This window comes from Mytilus edulis, chromosome 5, assembly GCF_963676685.1.
Source record: "Mytilus edulis chromosome 5, xbMytEdul2.2, whole genome shotgun sequence".
In the NCBI taxonomy this organism is placed as follows: Eukaryota; Metazoa; Mollusca; class Bivalvia; order Mytilida; family Mytilidae; genus Mytilus; species Mytilus edulis.
Window position 1 is genome coordinate 56,542,361 of NC_092348.1, and position 19,468 is coordinate 56,561,828.

The 19,468-nt window shown below is 29.7% G+C and overlaps 1 protein-coding gene across 1 annotated transcript in view; it reads right to left on the bottom strand.

Moving 5' to 3' along the window:
• LOC139523998 (interferon regulatory factor 8-like) overlaps positions 1 to 5,157 on the bottom strand; it is a 61,233-nt gene extending 56,076 nt beyond the window's left edge. The window contains exon 1 of the mRNA XM_071318501.1: positions 5,025 to 5,157. Coding sequence (XP_071174602.1) covers positions 5,025 to 5,059 — 35 coding nt within the window. The 5' untranslated portion in view covers positions 5,060 to 5,157. The remainder of the gene's footprint in view (positions 1 to 5,024) is intronic.
• Positions 5,158 to 19,468: the final 14,311 nt, after the last annotated feature.

Below are 19,468 nucleotides of genomic sequence, written 5' to 3' on the forward strand. Positions count from 1 at the left end.
CCTTTTTAGTCGCACGATATAGTTAAGCATATATATCCACGTATGAATTTATAATCAGTTAAAACTTGATCTTATAAGACAACGCAGAAATGACTGATGTTGTTAGTCTAAGAAAATGTTTTTCAATGTCAAATTTGTACAAAAATCGTGTTAAGATTATTTTCAGAGTGCAAATAGGTTAATTTTATATATCTATTAAAATTTTTCAATTATTCGTTGCCATGTATTACTAATTTAAACGAATCACGTGGGAGTCTTTTGTTGCTTTTCAGTATTCACTAACATGTGACCAGACGGAGTTACAATGGATGTATTCACTGCCATGTGACCAGAAGGAGTAGACACGTGATCGTGGGCAGTTAAAGATGTAAAGTACTTTCCCTGTCTTAACAAAATTGAAACGTACAGGGAAATATTTCCGATTTAGTGATAATCCTAAATATTTTTTTCTCCTTTAGCACAATGTAAGGTTATTCAAACTTCGTATGTATGTAAGATAATGAATAATTCATCACGGAAACATACCGAAACATATTATTTTCAATAAAAAAATAAACACGATTTATCCAATTAGACTACTTAAAACGAATTACTTCATCAAAACCTCTCAGCCAAAACATATTCAAATGATCATGCCATTTATTTAATGAAATACTTATTACGACCCCCCCCCCCCCTTCCCCGGGACGAGAATCCTTACAGTTAAAGTTTCGAAAATAGATTTTAGTTTATCTCAATTATTTAAATTTACATAATTAAATGATGAACAGTCAAATCTAAAAGAAAATTATTTCGAAAATGAAAAGCGTGTATTGTCAATACTCATATAACTTTAACTTAACTCAATATAAAAATTACAGTAAAATTAAGACATAATAAAAGATACATGTTTATGTTATACCTGAGAGTTTAACAACTCCCAAAAAAGATTTAATAACTCTTCATATATTTCACATTTTAATTTTGGAATTGAGTTAAGAAAATGGGTTCTGTCAAAATTAGTATTCTACTTGCAGTGACATCAATTTATAAACGAAATGCAAAAGATAACAACGGGACATTCAAACTCATAAGTCAAATATACACTTGCAACGCCGACGTTAAAAAGACAAAAATGACAATTCAGACAAACAGCAATACACAGAACACAACGTAAAAAAAACTGAGAAGACTGATCAACGCGAACCAGTGTGATCTCAGGTGCTCTGGAAAGGCAAAAACTCATGAAAGGTTCACTGATTGATGATCACAATTGGCCGTTTCAGAATCTAAAGCATCATGAGTAATTTCAATGTTCGTACCCCAAAGTGAAAATAACGTTACGTCATTGTTTGAACTTCCATTGTTTATAACGTTTCAAACCAATCAAAACGCTTTGGTGTATGCTTTTGAAAATATTACCCAGGATGCATTAGATTATGAAACGGCGAATTACCTACATATATGATTGTAATAATTAGCCATGAAAATTGAACTTTCAAAACAAATGCAACATATACAAGAGAAACAGAAGTCAGTCATGTTTGAAGTAGCAAAACATAATCTTGAAAAAAAATGTGCAGAAATTGTATATAACTAAAGGATTATGGTATATGTGTAAGAGTTTGCATAACAATGTGGAAAAAATGTGTTTTGTCTTCTTAACATGACTGTTTTACACATACAAAACTTTTTTGTATCATAAATTTACCCCCTCAATTTTGCCATTTAAGACCGAGATAACTCATATGACATAACTTTTATAAAATAAATAGTTTTGACCCAATTTTTCTTCTTTTTATTATTTGAAATTATACTATAGGAGCTATATTTCATATTTGGTCTAAACATTTTATCGCTAAAGTTTTCTTTCTATCACACACAATTTGTTCTCCCATGTATAATATACCCAAGTTTTGCCAGTTTTGCACAAGTGGTAGCTTGGAATCGATGTCAATGATCCACACTTTTTATTCTATATTTGAAAAAAAGAGTGTAAAAATGTTGCAAACTACAATTTGTCAATTTTTTTTTCTAATTTGTCATTTTTTCCCCCTAATTTGTCAATTTTTTTTTACTACACCCTACTCTACTTTAATATGACCAGTTTTAAGAAAAATGAAATTGCCAGAATTTGTCACCCGGAAAATAATTTATTTTACAATTCTTGTTTGCACTTCATTTCCGGAAAAGTTATCTTAATGCATGACATCTATATCTGTCTCACACAAACACTTTTAAGTGGAATTAAGGAAATTTTTGTTGGTAAATTACTTGTGTCATTTACGTAGTAAATATTGCTTACAAGTGCAGGTAGGTTACAATCATGATTCATGTAACAATGATAATATTATAATAAATGTTAATGTATTGTTTCTCTTGTTTAAAATATTATACTAAAAGATGCAGGACATTTAAGTGACACATTCAAAACTGCATATTGGCGACGACATCACAGCCCATGCAAACACCGCATTGATTTAGTCCATTCACTCGTATTTTCGGACGCCAATTCCAGGGAAACTTACCAAGTTAAACAAAAATGGTTTACTGTTTTTAAAAAGTGTATATCAATTTGCATTTATATTATAACTTGATTAAACATGGATATATATATATATATTTTTTTTTTGGGGCATTTTGTTTACGGATGGTCTTTTCGGTATCAATTCATTTCTCCGTCGCATTTATAATCGGTTAAGGAAATAATTAGAAGAAGAAAAATGGAACTTGAAGTTATTTGATAATAAGTATCACCAGAGTAGTAGTCAGCTCTTCTATGCTAATATGAATTATAATTGATTTTGTCATATTTATATATTAACTGTTGACAAAAATTTTATTTGTGTGAAATACTTATGATTTTCGACCCTAGGAATAGATAACCTGAGAAATATTTAGCAAAAACTTTCGGCTTTTTCGCTCTGAATTCTCTTTAACATCGTTCTTTATTTGGTCTTATTTTTGTTGTTTTTTTAGCTTCGCTGATGAGAAATTAGAGACGAAACGCGTGTCTGGCGTACACAATTAAAACCCCGGGATGTTTTGTTGACTTTTTTTTTCACATAACAATATGTTTTTGTAAATTTATAGACATCAAAATTTAAAGAAGAATCAAATGACTTTTTAATAGGAATAATCTAACACACAGTATGTTTAGCTTCTGTCACTATTACTAACTTTTACCGCGGTTCGATATAATGCGGTTTGATCTACCGCGTTTCAAATTATTTGCATAATTTGAAAGGTATAGCTTTGTTTGCAAATTAACAGTCAAATAATTTTCATTACATACATACTCCAGATGTATTATAACAGTACTGAATAAAAAAAACTATAACTCAGAAAGCAACGATGAAATAAATCTTTAGTTAAGCTATATCGAGTGTTGATAAAATTTAACAGAGCATTTAAAATGTCTATCAACCATATTTGTTGTCTAATCTAGCAACGTTCTTTGCATTTAGCATTCTATTTAAGGTGGCTCGGACCTATTCGAAGTTTCTGTCACGAGACGTGCCGTATTTTTTGTAATTTTAATTTTTACAGTGAATCAAATTGTTCTCGAAAAAAATAGGGGTTCCCGGAACATTTAAGCTCAAATTATGACTTTTAAAATGTTAAAAAGTTAAGCTTTCCATAAATACACATGATAACGATAATATTTTTTAAAAAAAAAAACCCCAATAGTTTAATATTTTTAATCAATCAAAATATTAAAAAAAATTGTAGTGAATTAACGACACTTCTCGTATATGGTAATTCATGCGTGAAACTGTGCGCAGTCGAATTGTCCCGATCCCCTCAATGCACTTTTGTGATTCAACTTGTCAAGATTGAAAGGGGATAGGAAGGGAGTTGTGTGTAAAAAGGAATTGGCTACAGCCACCCAACTGTTCACGTGTCACCCCCAAGACAGAGACTTTACAGTGGTTGTCACTCTTATCTTTTTAATCAATTAAAGTAATGCTGAAGTAGATTTGGAGTTTCTTTCAGAATTTTGATTGGCTGTCCTATTTAAAAAATAAATAAATCTAAATGAGTGGTTGCATGTACATGCATAATTAAGACTAGGAGAAGATATGAACGACTTCGAGATAGCTAGTACTGATATATTTTTACATATATGATAAACTTTAAATAATTATTTAAAAATGTTTATATCATTTCAATAGTTTGACGTTTATCAGAAGAAAGAAAACACACATAAAGAATAAAGAAAAAAAGGAATGATATTAAATTAGTTCAATAGTAACTGGCTAGTAACCACGGCCAACGTTTAAAATGTTATGTCTTAAATTTAAAAATGGCTTTTATTTATTCAGACGCGTAATATAGCCCGATGAAGCACTACATTTGATAAAATGCAAGCCTCAATATCAATATACGCACTTTTTAAAATTTATTATAAGTAAAGAACAAATATTTTTCAATCAAGTTGATTTTTATTGCATGTTTAAAAGAAAAAAGTAGAATAACAATGAATACTGAAGTCCGTGGAAAATTCATTCGGAAAGTCCCTAATGAAATGGCAAAATCAAAACCTCAAATACATCAACAACGAGTGGAAAACAACTGTCACATTTCTAACTTGGAACAGGCATTTTTATGTAGAAAATGGAGGATTGAAACTAGTTATATAGCTAGCTGAACCTCTCACTATTATGACAGTCGCACAAAAAAGATGATTAAAAAATAAATCATAACGAACATATTATTTATTTATAATATGTTTGGTTTGTTAGTTTTTAAACGTTAATATATATAAAAAAGAAGATGTGGTATGATTGCCAATGAGACAACTATCCACAAAAGACCAAAAATGACACAGACATTAACATTATAGGTCACCATACGGCCTTCAACAATGAGCAAAGGCCATACCGCATAGTGAGCTATAAAAGTGAATGTTTTTATATATCTCTGTAATAAAATCAATAATTGTTATCATACATATATATAAATTTAAATACAAAACACTAATTGAGAATGTTAATATATTTGAAAATATGAAGAAAAAGAATGAAACAGAAAAAATAACATACCGAATTTCCATCTTGATGCTTCTACACGACTTCATTATAATGTAAATTATAAATTACTGAAATAATTTTCAAACTTTTATGTATAAACAATGAGTATTTTGGACAAGTGTTTCTACAAGTGGTATTTATATCTGATTTATATCTCAAAGTGTTTCTCTTTTCCGTAAGTAGTAGGGAAGCATACATAGTCACATACTTACATTTTCTTCATTGCACGTATCGGTGATGTCGTGATGAATATGTCTGATCAGCTTTAATCAAATAATTTAAAATCGGAATTAATTGCTTCCCCGCTTAGTACACGGGGCATTTAGCAAAACGACTGGTCGTTTTGATAGTTAAATATTTGCCACTTCTACATTTAGCACGATCTCTATATTATCATCACCATCATCGCGGATCGTCTTTACTTGAACTCAACTGTGTTTTCCTCAAATGTTATCTAATATTTAGCCCAATTCTTTTTAATTAATTCAATACCGAAAATCTGACTACTTTGAACATAGTAGTCTTAAGGTAGCACAATACAAATTTTTTTTTACTTCCAATCACTAACCTTTGAAATGCTGTAACTTTCTTATGAATGCATAGAAAATAGCAAAAGAAGTATATATAAATAGATAAAAGATAAATCTTTTAAATGAATGCAATATTTTTATTATGCAATCATTATGTAATCAATTATTATGTAATTAGTGGCAAAATGTGGGTAAGTTCACTTGAATAAATTTAGCTCTATCATCTTTTTAACTATACAGAAAATTTTAACGATATCTTAATCAACATATCATGGGCTTCAAAAGGGTGTCTCAGATTGTCTCTATCGTATTCTATTCTCTCATAAATCTTTAATAAGTGTAAACATCCTAACCACATAAAAGAAGATAATGTTTAATTAGGTGTAAAATTTGTTCTATACAATCTATCTGCAATCTGAGACACACTTTTGTAGATAATGGCCATAAGAACAACATATAATAAAATCGACCCTCTAGGGATACCTATGAAGAAGCTAATTTCATTTGAAAGTGGAAATTTGGTGAAAAAATATTTTAGACACAGTTAATATTATAATTGGTTACATAATTGTTGCATAATACTAACATTGCATTAATTTGAAAGAGTAATCTGTTAGCTATCCAAAACTACCACTTTTATAGATTTTCAAGCATTATTAAGAAAGTTACAGCATTTTAAAACTTGGGAGTTGGAGTTATAAAATCTTTGTATTGTGCTACCTTAAATACATCTAAAATAAGCAAACATAAAAGCTCTGGCTACTGCCTGTATAATGGCCTCGGACATTTCTATAGTCCATCATCGAAGCTACGAATACTATGTGCGTGTCTTGGGCAACATCGAACTTTTAGCTACTGCGGACATTTATGGTAGCTTCGGAGATTGTCATTGTTCCAATACCTAGTTCTGAATTATATGTACCCTCGCTTAATTTAATCTTTCCAATACATAGCTTTGACTGAAATCCATACAGCGTTATCGTTCGGGTCATACTTTCCTTCTCTAACAACACTGTTATAAGAAGCGGAGTTTGAGCTATGATTTTCTAAGGCATGATACCCACGGATATTTCAATCGTGCTAGAACCGACTCTGACTTCTTTGCCAAAAAAAATGTTATTCTTTTTCGCTCAAATACCAAGCTCCAACTTTTGTGGATATTGTACCCTCTGTTATTGAAATCGTGCTAATAACGAAGAACATTCAAATGGTCCAATGGTAAGCTAAGATTTGTCGACTGCTGCACTAGTAACGCTACTGATAATATGGTACTAAAATTACCTTCTATTCAGGGTTGACCTTTAATGTTGAATAAGACCAATCTAGTATTTATGTTCCCAAAGTAGAAAGAATTTCTTTAAATAAGCTTAAAATAAAGCTGTTCAGTCTTCAGCAGGTATTCGATAATTTTATAGCTTTTACACCTAAAAAGAAGGCTTCATTAAGAATATGTTGTCTGAATCGATAGCATTTTAAACCTACAAGTCCTGTTTCTCAGTTTGAAACTTCATTATGATTAAATAATAACATTAGATGTATGTTTCATTATAATACTTCATTCTGATTGGTTAACTGCACATCACGTGTTATTCCTTAAGCAATTGCATTACTCAATAAAACATTTTATTCATGATAACACGTGGTCCCACAATAAAGTGCACAGGTGAATTATATAAAACAATTATAAAACTCATGTTTTCATGATCATAGCTAAAAAATGTAATTATAAGTATTGAATGCTTCTTTTTGTAACTTCATAGGGTTGTAAAAGCGTTGACCGTGTGCACATTTTCAGAATGAAACGCTTCTGCGCTTCATACAAAATGTACTTCAGTTAACGCTTTTACACCCCAATGAAGTTACAAAAAGAAGCATTCAATTCTTAAATAAAATAAAAACCCATTATAAAAAGTAAAATAGGAAAAATACCGAACTCCAACGAAAATTCAAAACGGAATGTCCATAATCAAATGACAAAATCAAACATATCAAACCAATGGAGAACAACTGTCATATTCAAGACTTAAATTGGTACATGTATTTTCTGATATAGAAAATGGCTAGCTATACCTGTCACTTGTATGTCAGTCACAAACAATTACATTACATTTAGAACCATGTGTGAACACGTATAAAATACACTAACATGTACTCACTTGTATGATTGGAAGATAGTTACCGTAAGAGTGAATATATTTTTTGAAAGTCATTCAAACAAAAACAACTGGATGATTAAAAAGTAGTCAAATATTTTTTTGCCAATGAGAATGAAAATGAAAGTTATTTTATAAACATTTTTGATTCGAGAGTCACTGATGAGTCTTTTGTAGACGAAACGCGCGTCTGGCGTAAATATAAAATTTTATTCCTGGTCTCTATGATGAGTTCCTTTTCAGCCGGCAACAAAAAAATAATCAAAACGACAAAACAGAGTTATGAGGAATACGACTGAAAAGAAAGCGACATAAATTTTATGGTCACTATAAAACGACGTATCTGTGTCTCAACTCAGTGGCGATATGTTTTCGCGGTCTGTGATAACAAACTTCCATCTTGTTAATGATTTTATGAGATTTGATTATCGATTCTCTCTAACCTAAAACATAGTCTTAGATATGCCGAAATCTATATTTTGTTTATCAAATAGGGATAAATTATTATTCATTATTATTTAAATATATTTGATTGATGAATTGGTTCCTAAAATTCAAGAGCAGTTTTTATATTTGTTCAGGATTTTATGGTGCTAATGACAAGTGCATAATATTTATGTTGTACTTTCATTTTGTTTTTAATGTTCTGTCTCACAATGTTATAAAACACAAAATGTGTCATCCTTCACACACATCCTTTCGCCATTTTTTCTCCAGATTCTATTAACAGTCTTAACACATGAAAAGTAGTTATCACAGAAGCAGAAAAGAAACCGTTGCAAATCTTTGATTTTTATATGTTTTGTTCGTAATAAATAATATTTGATTTCTTATAGTTTTTATAGACCCAATTAAAGGCAGCTATTAAAAGATTGATCCTTGTATTCGTTAAATGCAGATCCTTTGAATAGAATAGGAAAATTCATAAAAAAATTCGGTACTCCAGTTTCAAAGAGATTATTGAAAGACTTTAAGACTTAATTTGGCACAATTGTTTTGGAATTTTGGGTCCTCAATGCTCTTAAACTTTGTACTTGTTTCGATTTATAACTATTTTGATCTGAGCGTCACTGATGAGTCTTATGTAGACAAAACGCGCGTCTGGCGTAATAAATTATACAGTTGGTACCTTCGATAACTATCATATCAGCAATTATGAAAGAATAACATCGAAAATAAAAAAAAAACAAAAAAAAAAAAACACGATACACAAGTACGTGCGTGATCGAGAAATTAACAGGTCATGTTAAAATGCGACCTTAAACTAATTAATTGATTAAAATATCTCTTTAAAACACGTACGTACTATGCTGTGTCATTTCTAAACAATTGTACTAATGAGTATCGAAATAAAAGAACAAAATCTACCGACAGTTCTTTATCGAATTAATAATTTGAAGTGTGAATGAGCAATGATTCAACATTGAATTGTTTACATTTGTGTCCTTAATTCTGTGGATAGTTATTACAATGGCAATCATACCCCATTTATTTATTTTTATATAGGTTAATCAGCTCATAAAATGACATTTTTATAATATAATTGGGTTATAAACTTTTTTGTATGGTCATTGTCGATGATATCGAGTACTTAGTTCGTCAGTAATAAGATCGTGGGAAGTAGTTGAAAAAAACTTTTTTTTTTAAATAACAAAAAAGTCAGTTTGTAATCATTGCCCCGAACGACCTATGTATGACAACAACTAGTTCAAGTACTAAAATTTACTTTAAAATCTTGTACTTGAAAGTACTATAATTTTGTTGGAGTATTTTAGTAAGTTTTTCAAAGAAAATTGCAAAGTTTCTTCACATTCCTACTTAGTTTTAAGAAAAATAACTTGATCGACACAGAGACAATCTGACTCCGAAATCAAGCTTTTGAATAGTTTGAAAACATATATAATTTATGTTCATATTACCATGATTACATCTTTAAAACAGGAAAATAGTTCTTCAAAATGAAAAAAAAACCAAATATCTTTACGCCATATTACATTTTATCTTTATATTCGACTGGATATGTTACAGTCTTGTTCGTGGTTGTTTTCTCTAGATCTATCAAAGGCGTAATAACATTCTCATCTGAAGCTTATATTTACCGGAATTTTCAATATCCAGCAATATATTAAATTTTGATATGAAGAATCGCATTGACAAAGGTCAATTTCAGTATTTTCAACTGCTTTTATAGTTATGTTGTTATTTCGATTAGAATATAACATACATAATAAAAATCAAAGTAACAGTTCTTTGTCATTTGTTTGTATTAAAACTACCAGCTAAAATAGGGAAAAAAAAACAACAAATGTATTGACGAGAGATTAACAGTTGTTCACTTTCAATATCTTTATTTCCCTATCTAAATATATTAACTAAAGGAAAGATAATAATTATCAGCCTCTCAATCAGCCTTGCGAAGAATATTATATGTCAAAGAAAGAAAATCTCATTATAGATACAAGGCTTATAATTTTGTACCGCAGACGCGTTTTGGCAAAAAAAAAACCCGACTGATCAGTGAATCTCGAATAAAAAAACAGTTGAAGCGCAAAACCAAATATGAAGCATTTAGGACTAAAAACACACAAAAGTGTTTGCAAAACACAGCTATTGTGATCTTTTTATGGGGTGATAAACTATTGTTAATGGTAAAAGTATGTGGTAAAATGGTAAAAAAAAAATTCTATTGGTGCATGACTATTTTTTATATGAATGATGTAACATGTATTTTATTATTTTAACTTGATATATGAATTCATGATGAAGTAGGCAGGATATCTTTTTTAAATATCTCTGTTCTAAATATAATCCTGTTATTGCTAATTTGGGAGTAAGAATGGTGTGACGCATTAAAAACTTTATCTGTTTTGTTTGTGTCACATGCTTGTAATGTATATTTTTGTAACAATACTGTTTGGTAACAATACTATTGTTTATAGATATTAAACTTATTAAATTAGTATTCCTTTACAGCCAATCAAATGAACTGAACTTGCAGAAGAACAGTACGATCGAAACTCTAACTAAAATGGTCAAATAGTACAATTAATGTGTCTGGGTTCGAACTTACATCACTATGAAACCAGTACAAAAAAAACTGGCTATTTGAAGGGAAATACCAAAAAGATCAACCAGTTCACTTGTAAAGTTACTGATCTAGTAGTTAAATTAAATTAAACTGCGTATATCACTTATTTTATTCAAAATATATCCTGAAAAATCTTTCTGAAGTCAAATAAACCACGTATCGACAAGCACCACTTTTAAAAAAATCATGAAGTCTAAATTAAAAAAAAAAATGATCCTGTAGTTTAGGTCAAATTAGCCACTTCATTATTCATTTAATAATAAAAATTATTATTTTTTTTTATTGTAAAGTTCAATTCTAATGATATCGATATCGGTTAAGGTTATATAGAATTTATCAGACCCTGACGTTTTTTTAATTTAAGTATATAATTGTGTTCACATGATATGGCTGTTTGTTTTGTATCGGGTTTGATACAGGTGTGACATAAAAAAAACAACGATGTTCTGTTCTCTATTTATCAAATGACAATTTAATACAACATGATATGTAACCCTATTTCAGGTGGGCTGACGCCAGGGGTGTTAATTTCTCAAAAGACAGACTGTCCTCTTTTGTGTTTATTAAGATAAGTGTACTTGTCTCGATTCAATCCTATATGATGTTGTTAAAGTTATTTTCAACATATATTTCATTTTTTATGCGAAGATATAAATAAGGAAATAAATATAAACAAATAAGGAATAATTGATTCAACACTTTAGTCAGCAAATACTGTTAAAAAACAACTTTCGGGTGTCGTAGCCGTGACACAATATTGAATTGATGATTAAATGTCAATTTGGAATATTTAAAAAATATATTCCGTAAAATTTCCTATGTTTGCAAAATGATTAAGCCACATTTTTGTAGAGTCATCAGTTACAAGCAGCGAGTACAAACAAAAATCAAAAAAACAAATCTGATGCATTAGATTTTAATTGTATTTTATTATTTAAAAATTTCTATGAATCTATTTCCAATATATCATATGCCTTTAATTATTTACTTAACAAGTGAAATAACAAAAATATCAAGAAAAAGTCTCGAAAAAATCTTAATTGTTGAAAGATTTAATGTTTAATTACTTCATTTTTCTATTTCAAAAATAGAAGTATGCGTATATGTATCTAATAGGTAATTAAAACTTAATTCATTATTGTTAAGGAACGTCATGTAACCAGTTATCACCAGTATCTTGATATCATTTTTAATCATTCTATTGTAACGGAAAGGATTAATTTGGAATATTCAAAATCCAAATTATATTGTGTCGTTGCTCTACTTGTGTTTGTTCTATCCAGTGCACTCATTTGTTTTTATATTTTGAATAAGAGGCTTGTCAAAGTTCCTTCTCTGCCTCTGCGAAATATTTTTGTTTTCGTTTTATAGTTCATAATTGTTCCTTTAAAACATAATTTCTTTTTAACAATAATACATAAATTACTACCGATACATGTGTAGCTGAATTTCATTCATTATGATATATGATATGCTAGTATTTGTGTCAGCTTTAAAAACCTAGTGGTAATACTGATTTACAGCATTATATATCCAGCGAATTCGCCTTTTCAGAATCTGAAGGACTATGAAAAGGAAGAAGACACCATAGACAGGACAAATAATAAGCGGGCAAAGCAGAACATAAAACTGACAAAAGGACAGAATAGGTATATTATTACAATCCAAATTAACCTTTACAAAATCTATTGACTGAGCAAAAAGGAAATAACAAAAATACCGAACTCTAAGAATACAAGACCGAAAGTCATCAAACGAATGAGAAACAACTGTCATATTCCTGACCGTTACAAATAGTTCCTTAATTAACTGTTTACATAATTTTGAATTTTTTGAAATACTGAGGCTTTTCTCCCTCAGGCATAGATTACCTTAGCTGTATTTGGCAAGACTTTTAGGAATTTGGGTTCTCAATACTCTTCAACTTCGTACTTAATTTGGCATTTTTAACTTTTTTGGATTCGAGCGTCACTGATGAGTCTTTTTTAGACGAAACGCGCGTCTGGCGTATATATAAAATTTAGTCCTGGTATCTTTGATGAGTTTATTTATGTGGAAAAAGGTGGATCAAGCCTTATTTTATAGCTAGATTAACCTCTCACTGATATGAAAGTAACATAGAATTCCATTATATATTGATAACAAACAACAAGACATAAAAGGCAAAATGAAAATGCCCCAAATTTGGGTTCAACAGTCAACATTGTGTTATAAGCTTTATTGCAATAAAAAGAATAATCTAACTATGTTCTTGCAATAAATCAAAGTTTGTCTCGGTTTCTAGCCGCTAGTAACATTCAAAGGCTATTGTTTCTTGAAACATTGATCATACTTAAATTTCTGGGGATTGTTCTTTAATCTATTATTAAGTTTAACTTCCTTGTTAAATTCTTGAATTGTTATCAGTTTCCGGACTCATCTTGTTCATCTCTCACACAATTCAAAGGCTAGTCTTCATCTCAGCGTTCAGGCATATTGTCGGCAGTACAATAAAGTGAACGGAAGGTAGCGAGCATTTCATGACTTAAAATTATTGATATATTTATCTTCACACGATTTATTTATTTCTTTGTTATGCAACATCACTTTATTGTTGTATCAAAACTTTTTTTTTCATTGCTGATAGGCATATTTCATTAGGTAAGGAACAAATTTCACCAACCCGGTACTTATTTCACCAGGTAAAGTGTGGAACTTATTTCATAGAGATGGAACAAATTATATTGAAATTATCTATGAAAAAAGTTCTCCCAGAACATACTTCCTGTGATATTAGTTCCACTGAAACTTTTTCACAGGAACAAATTTTGGCTCACACTTTCTCTTTGCAGATTAAAAGTAAAATAGAAATAAACAAGTAGTTGTAATATTGCTTTTTAGTTACATATACTTATCTAATTATTTGGAAAATACATATTTTCAACTAAACTGTCAGAAGAGTCCAACACATCAGTGTAAGTAAAGTAGCTGAATTAATACAGATATAACAATAAAAATAAAAATTTATCATCAGCAGGTTACATGTTAGAAATTTGAATGTACCTTTTGTTACCGCGAACATTCGTAGGAAATATATTGTTGGTTATAATAATCAGATACTTGTTTTCTTTTTATATATGCCGGAATTTTAAAGTAAAGTAGTTTCCTTTACAGATATAACTGTATACTTTATTAGTTTTATTTCAGATTTCTCGGACTTTTTCTTTGATCAGACGGATAGGATTTCACCTGAAACTCGTCGGTTTTAACAGAAATTTAATATTCAGCTGATTGCATAAGCTATGGTTAAACAAGGAATAATTAAAACAAAGTGTTTAATCTTTAGTTTGATGAAATTACGAGATCAAATGGCGTCATTTGTCACCTGAAGGATTGTTTTACAAACTTTGATAACAATAATTGTTTGTTTAATTGAAGAGGCTACTTCACATCGTTTTAGCAACGCACATGTTTTAAGAAAAGTTTTATGTCTCAACTCTTGTTTTCTTAATATTTCTGTAGCTGATTAGAAAAGACATACATCTGTGTCAAAAGTTTACAAAAAACGCAAAACAAATTGGAAAACCTTTACAGCTACTTCTTCTCAGTGCTATAATTGATTTGTGTTTCATGGTTTGTTGTAAAGACTTATTTACCGCTAAATTACAATTAGTGTTTAGAATGAACGATTGTTTTAGTTATCTATATAAAGTCCACGTAATTATTAAATAATATTTTATTGAGTATTCTATATTTATGAAAACAATAATTTTATATTGATATAAACAATAATTTTACGATTGAAGTCCCATAACTCTAAAATAACAAATAAGAACATTATCAAAATCTTACTTCAGGTAATTGATATATTGTCAATCATTGTAATATTTGATACACGTTTTAACTATTGCAACATATTAATAGTCTCTCTGTCTTTCTATTTAGCTAAAAAAAACCGAAGTAAATATCGTTGTAATTTTTTGCTCTTTACAGTTCTTCAAAGTGCTTTAAAAGTCATCGCATAGATCATCTCATAACTTAGTGTGAAAAAAAATGAAACTTAAAAAAACTGTGGAAGAACTATTAAGAATCTTTAAACAAAAACAAGGAAAAATGAAATACTGTTGTTTTATTTATTTTCACGAGTATCAACTTTCAATGATTAAGGAAAACATATAATTTTCTCCAACTTTAAATTTAAATGGCCTTTTGAACTGTTTTTTTTTTTGCCTCACTGATGAGTCTTTTGTAGACTGGTGTCTGGCGCATACATAAAACTTCAATCCTGATATCTATGATGATTTATTTTTACATGTTCGTGGATATTTTATTTCGTGGTTTTGCCGAAACATGCACACAAGCCTATAGGAAACTTATCCCTTGTTAAACACATAATGGGTTTGCTCATCTCTTTATACAAGAAATCCACAAAAATTTGTATCCAACGAAAAATGATATATCCACAGTAAATATTTTTCGATCCCCAAAGTGTCGTTTTCTTAAGCAACGATTCTTTAATTGCAACATAGAGAGATATGCAAGGATATGTGAAATGGGACAAAATACGCTGCTCGCGCTATCACATGTTTATATTTAAAAAAAAATATATCTTCATCAACACACTAATTATTTGTTATATATTCTAAAAAGCATTCGTTGAAGTTACCACAATTTCATGTCAAACAACCTTACCTTGTTTGGGACGGACGGACGGACAGACTTGTTCAAGAAAACACAATGACCTTGTAGGTCGGGAATGTAATCAATCCTGGACTGCATGCTCTTTTAAATTGTAAATATGTGTCAAACTATAATAAACCTGGTACCTTTGATAACTATTTACCTTCATTGTCAAAAATAATGTCGAACATTTGTATATGTTCTCATTATGTTTATTTCAAATTGTACGATGTGAACGGATAATTTCGACGGAATAACTTAGCAAAAACCTGGACTACAGAAGAATTTGGAAGGTTTCGGCTTCTGACGCATATAATATAACATTCTCAAACTAAAGCATAGATTAATGTTAATTTGTAACATTTCTACAACATTAAAAACCACGCATAGCGATAATGCTGACAAATAGTAAACAGAAAAATTATTTTCTAACTTTATTTCCGGAATTAACATAGTCCTTGACATTTCATAGATTTTGCCTTGTTCTACATTTTCAACTACCTACCGCCATTTGTAAGGAATTATGTGATCCTTACTTTTGAGATCTTTAGAAATAGTTTGCGATAATTTCTATAACGAACGTGATGAATGTCAACTGTTTAATTATTAACGATTATAAATCATTTATTCAAATTTGGACCTTGAACCCATCGAAAGAATTATAAGGAAACCACCACTAAAATAGATGACAAAAATATACAAATATTTAAGAAATAGGAATAATAACATCTAGCTGATGGCTATATTCACTTTAAAAGACTCTTAAATGTGACAAAAGAAATACAACCTTAACATACAATCTATTGAGGACAAAGATATATTATAATCGATTTAAATTCTGTTGTTAAAATTGAATGTTTTCAGTAGATGTCCTTCAATAATGTCATTTGAAGAGAGTGTTCTGAATTCAAGACAGCTAATTTTAATAAAATGCTTTCTTTTCACAACAACGCCAACTCGAGAGAGTTATATTTAAACTATATTTGTTTTAGAAATTAATAGATTGTACCAATTAATTTTGTTAGTAGAATTGTTGTGAAGTAATACTTGTGATGAAATTATAAAATATTTTGAAAAGTAAACATTATGAAAAAAGAGGAATTAAAAAAGACTAATTATGATAAACGTTGTTCTGATTATAGTAAACCAAAAATTCCATTCAGAAACCTTAAAAAAATGTATGCCAATACTACTCGAGCTCGTACTTTATTTGGCCTTTTTAACTTTTTCGATTCGTGCGTTTCTGATTAGACGTTTGTAGACGAAACGGGGTTCAGGAGTACACGATTTTCGTTCTGGTAACTATGATGAATTTATTATCAAAGAAATCAGGCTTATAATGTGGTACGCCAGCCGCGTTTATTTGTATCCGTAGGTCTTAACAGTGGCACTCGAATTACAAAGTTAAATTTTTGGATAAGAGAAGACGTCTACTCTGTCGTCGTAATATGTCTTATTACGTTAGGAGATCTCGCGATTCTTTCAGTTATATTAAGTCTTATTTGTATATTTATAATAGATGTCAATTTCCGGCGCAGAGTTTATATCCGTTCCATAAATGCTCTGCAATACTGCGCTTAATAGGAGTGTAGTGTCACAAAGCATTGAACGGAACGGATATGATCTCTGCGCCGGAGATTGAATAGATGTATGAGTATTGAATATCGGTAAACTTCCGTTGCCCACACTTATATTAGAATGCTACCTACCAAACTAGACTCATCACCGGGTCTAAAACATGACATGAAAAATAAGAGACTGCCACTTGTAAAGCAGGATCCTGAGCACTTAAGATTCCTACAAGGTTTTTGTGGGGTTCGTTTTGCTCAGTCTTTGGTTTTCTTTGTTGTGTTTGGTGTACTGTATTTTTGTCAGTTAATTATCGACTTATTAGAATGAATGTTCCTTCGGTAACCCTTGTCTCTCTTTTATGTTCCTTCGGTAACCCTTGTCTCTCTTTTATGTTCCTTCGGTAACCCTTGTCTCTCTTTTATGTTCCTTCAGTAACCCTTGTCTCTCTTTTATGTTCCTTCGGTAACTCTTGTCTCTCTTTGATGTTAGTTATGATATGGTGTGAAACCGAATGATATGCCTGGTCATTTATTGATGTCTTTTTTATTCGATGTGATACCAATAAACACCATTAACTTGTAATAGAAATGATTGTACGCTGTTGTTACTGTTGATACTAGTATAGCGAAAACATAAAGTTTTAATTTCAAAGATCATTTTAATTGTTTTAGCAACAATCGCAGAGGAGTCATCATGAAATTGTGTTACCCTTAGTTTTTGATATCTTGGCAAGTTCTTTTTACCTACACTGGATATTTTTTTATAATCATTTTTTCATTTATTCCGTTAACTGTAAGTGATGAACATTTTATACATTAGTGCCTGTTGAATCCCAGTTATTGTCATATGAACCTATAATGTCTGTTTGGGTTGCACTCAAAGTTGAAAATATTAAGGAAACAAAGAACAACTATCTTATAAATGGAAGATTTACCTACCTATATAACCAGGTTTTACCCACCATTTTCTTCGGGAAATGCCTGTACTAAATCAGGAGTATAGTTGTTGTTTTTGCTTGTTTAATAATTATACGTAGACGAATAACGTGGTAGCTGTAATGTAAATTAACAGATGCACAATTTCGATACCTTAAACTCTCAATCCAAGACCATCTTGTTTGGTTTTTATTTCAGGAAAACACTGCATGATTTTTTATAAAGTACCTTTTAATGAAATTTTTGAGAAAAAGGACGATGACTTTAAGAGAACAGAAACAAATTAAATAAAGAAAAATTGACTATGAGAGAACAGAATAAATTAAATAAAGAGAAATTGACTTTGAAAAAGAAAATGGCATAACTAACTTAATTTCTAATGAAAAATAAAACAAATGATTGACTATATATTCAGACAGATATTCGAAAACATTATAAAAGGTATCCAACCAGAACTATTAATTATCGCTGGAACAATGTAAGATAATTCCAATAGCATTGAATTATTGCATACCATCAACAGCAGACACCACACTATCTTACACGTCCTTACGTTTCTCATTTAATCAAGAATTTGTTTTTAAACGAAAGCAACAAAAATGCGATCAATAAATACAGGTGCTATGTTGTAATTAGGAAAATAAGTTTTAAAAATTTGTAAATAGTATTTCCTGTTCATAGACTAGAGTAGTATTTATTATAACTAATGCAAGGTGAAAAAAACTTTATATTTTGAGTCAACACTTAAAAATATTTCATACTTAATTGCTTATTTCATACTTAATTGCTTATCTTAAAGAGTATCTATGGCACATTATATTAATACATTAAAAAAAAAAACCTCGTAAAATCAAGCCAAAATGCTTTTAATGCATTCTTTCTCAAAGGTTTAGATATTGTTATCTTTAAGGACATAATCATTATAAAAAAGATGATTATTATAATCATAAATTATCATAAATCATATTCAAATATCCGTAAACTTTTTCCAGAATATTTTTTTCCTTATGCGAGTTATTTTGTTCACAAAAGCAATCTATTTATGTTTTATATAAATGCGGTTATAATTTATAGTTTTGATTGTGCTAGTAATATTTCTTCTCTCATGTATCAGATTATATTCTTTTTAAAAATGTGCAGAAACTTGTTGTTTACTTATTTTAATGACTTAAAAAAAGTTTTTTGGTACGATATTTATGACATTTCGTTTAATCTTTGTGATAGTTTTGTGTAACTTTTAGAATCGCTTTAAAAAATTGCAAACAATTTTGTTGTTGTAATTTTTGTCTTTAACTGGTTTGATAATCGTACAAATACATGTTATAATTGTATTGTATTTGTTTAACCAATAGGCCTTTTTTTCATTTATTTCACATTTTAAACACAATAACATCTGTTTTTGGTTTTACATGCACTGTAAATGAAAGTTTACTTATATGACGTTCCAATATTATAAGTAGGTTGGCATAAAAGAGAGCGACTTATACAGTGTGAGAAATATTATGTTTTTCATGAGAAT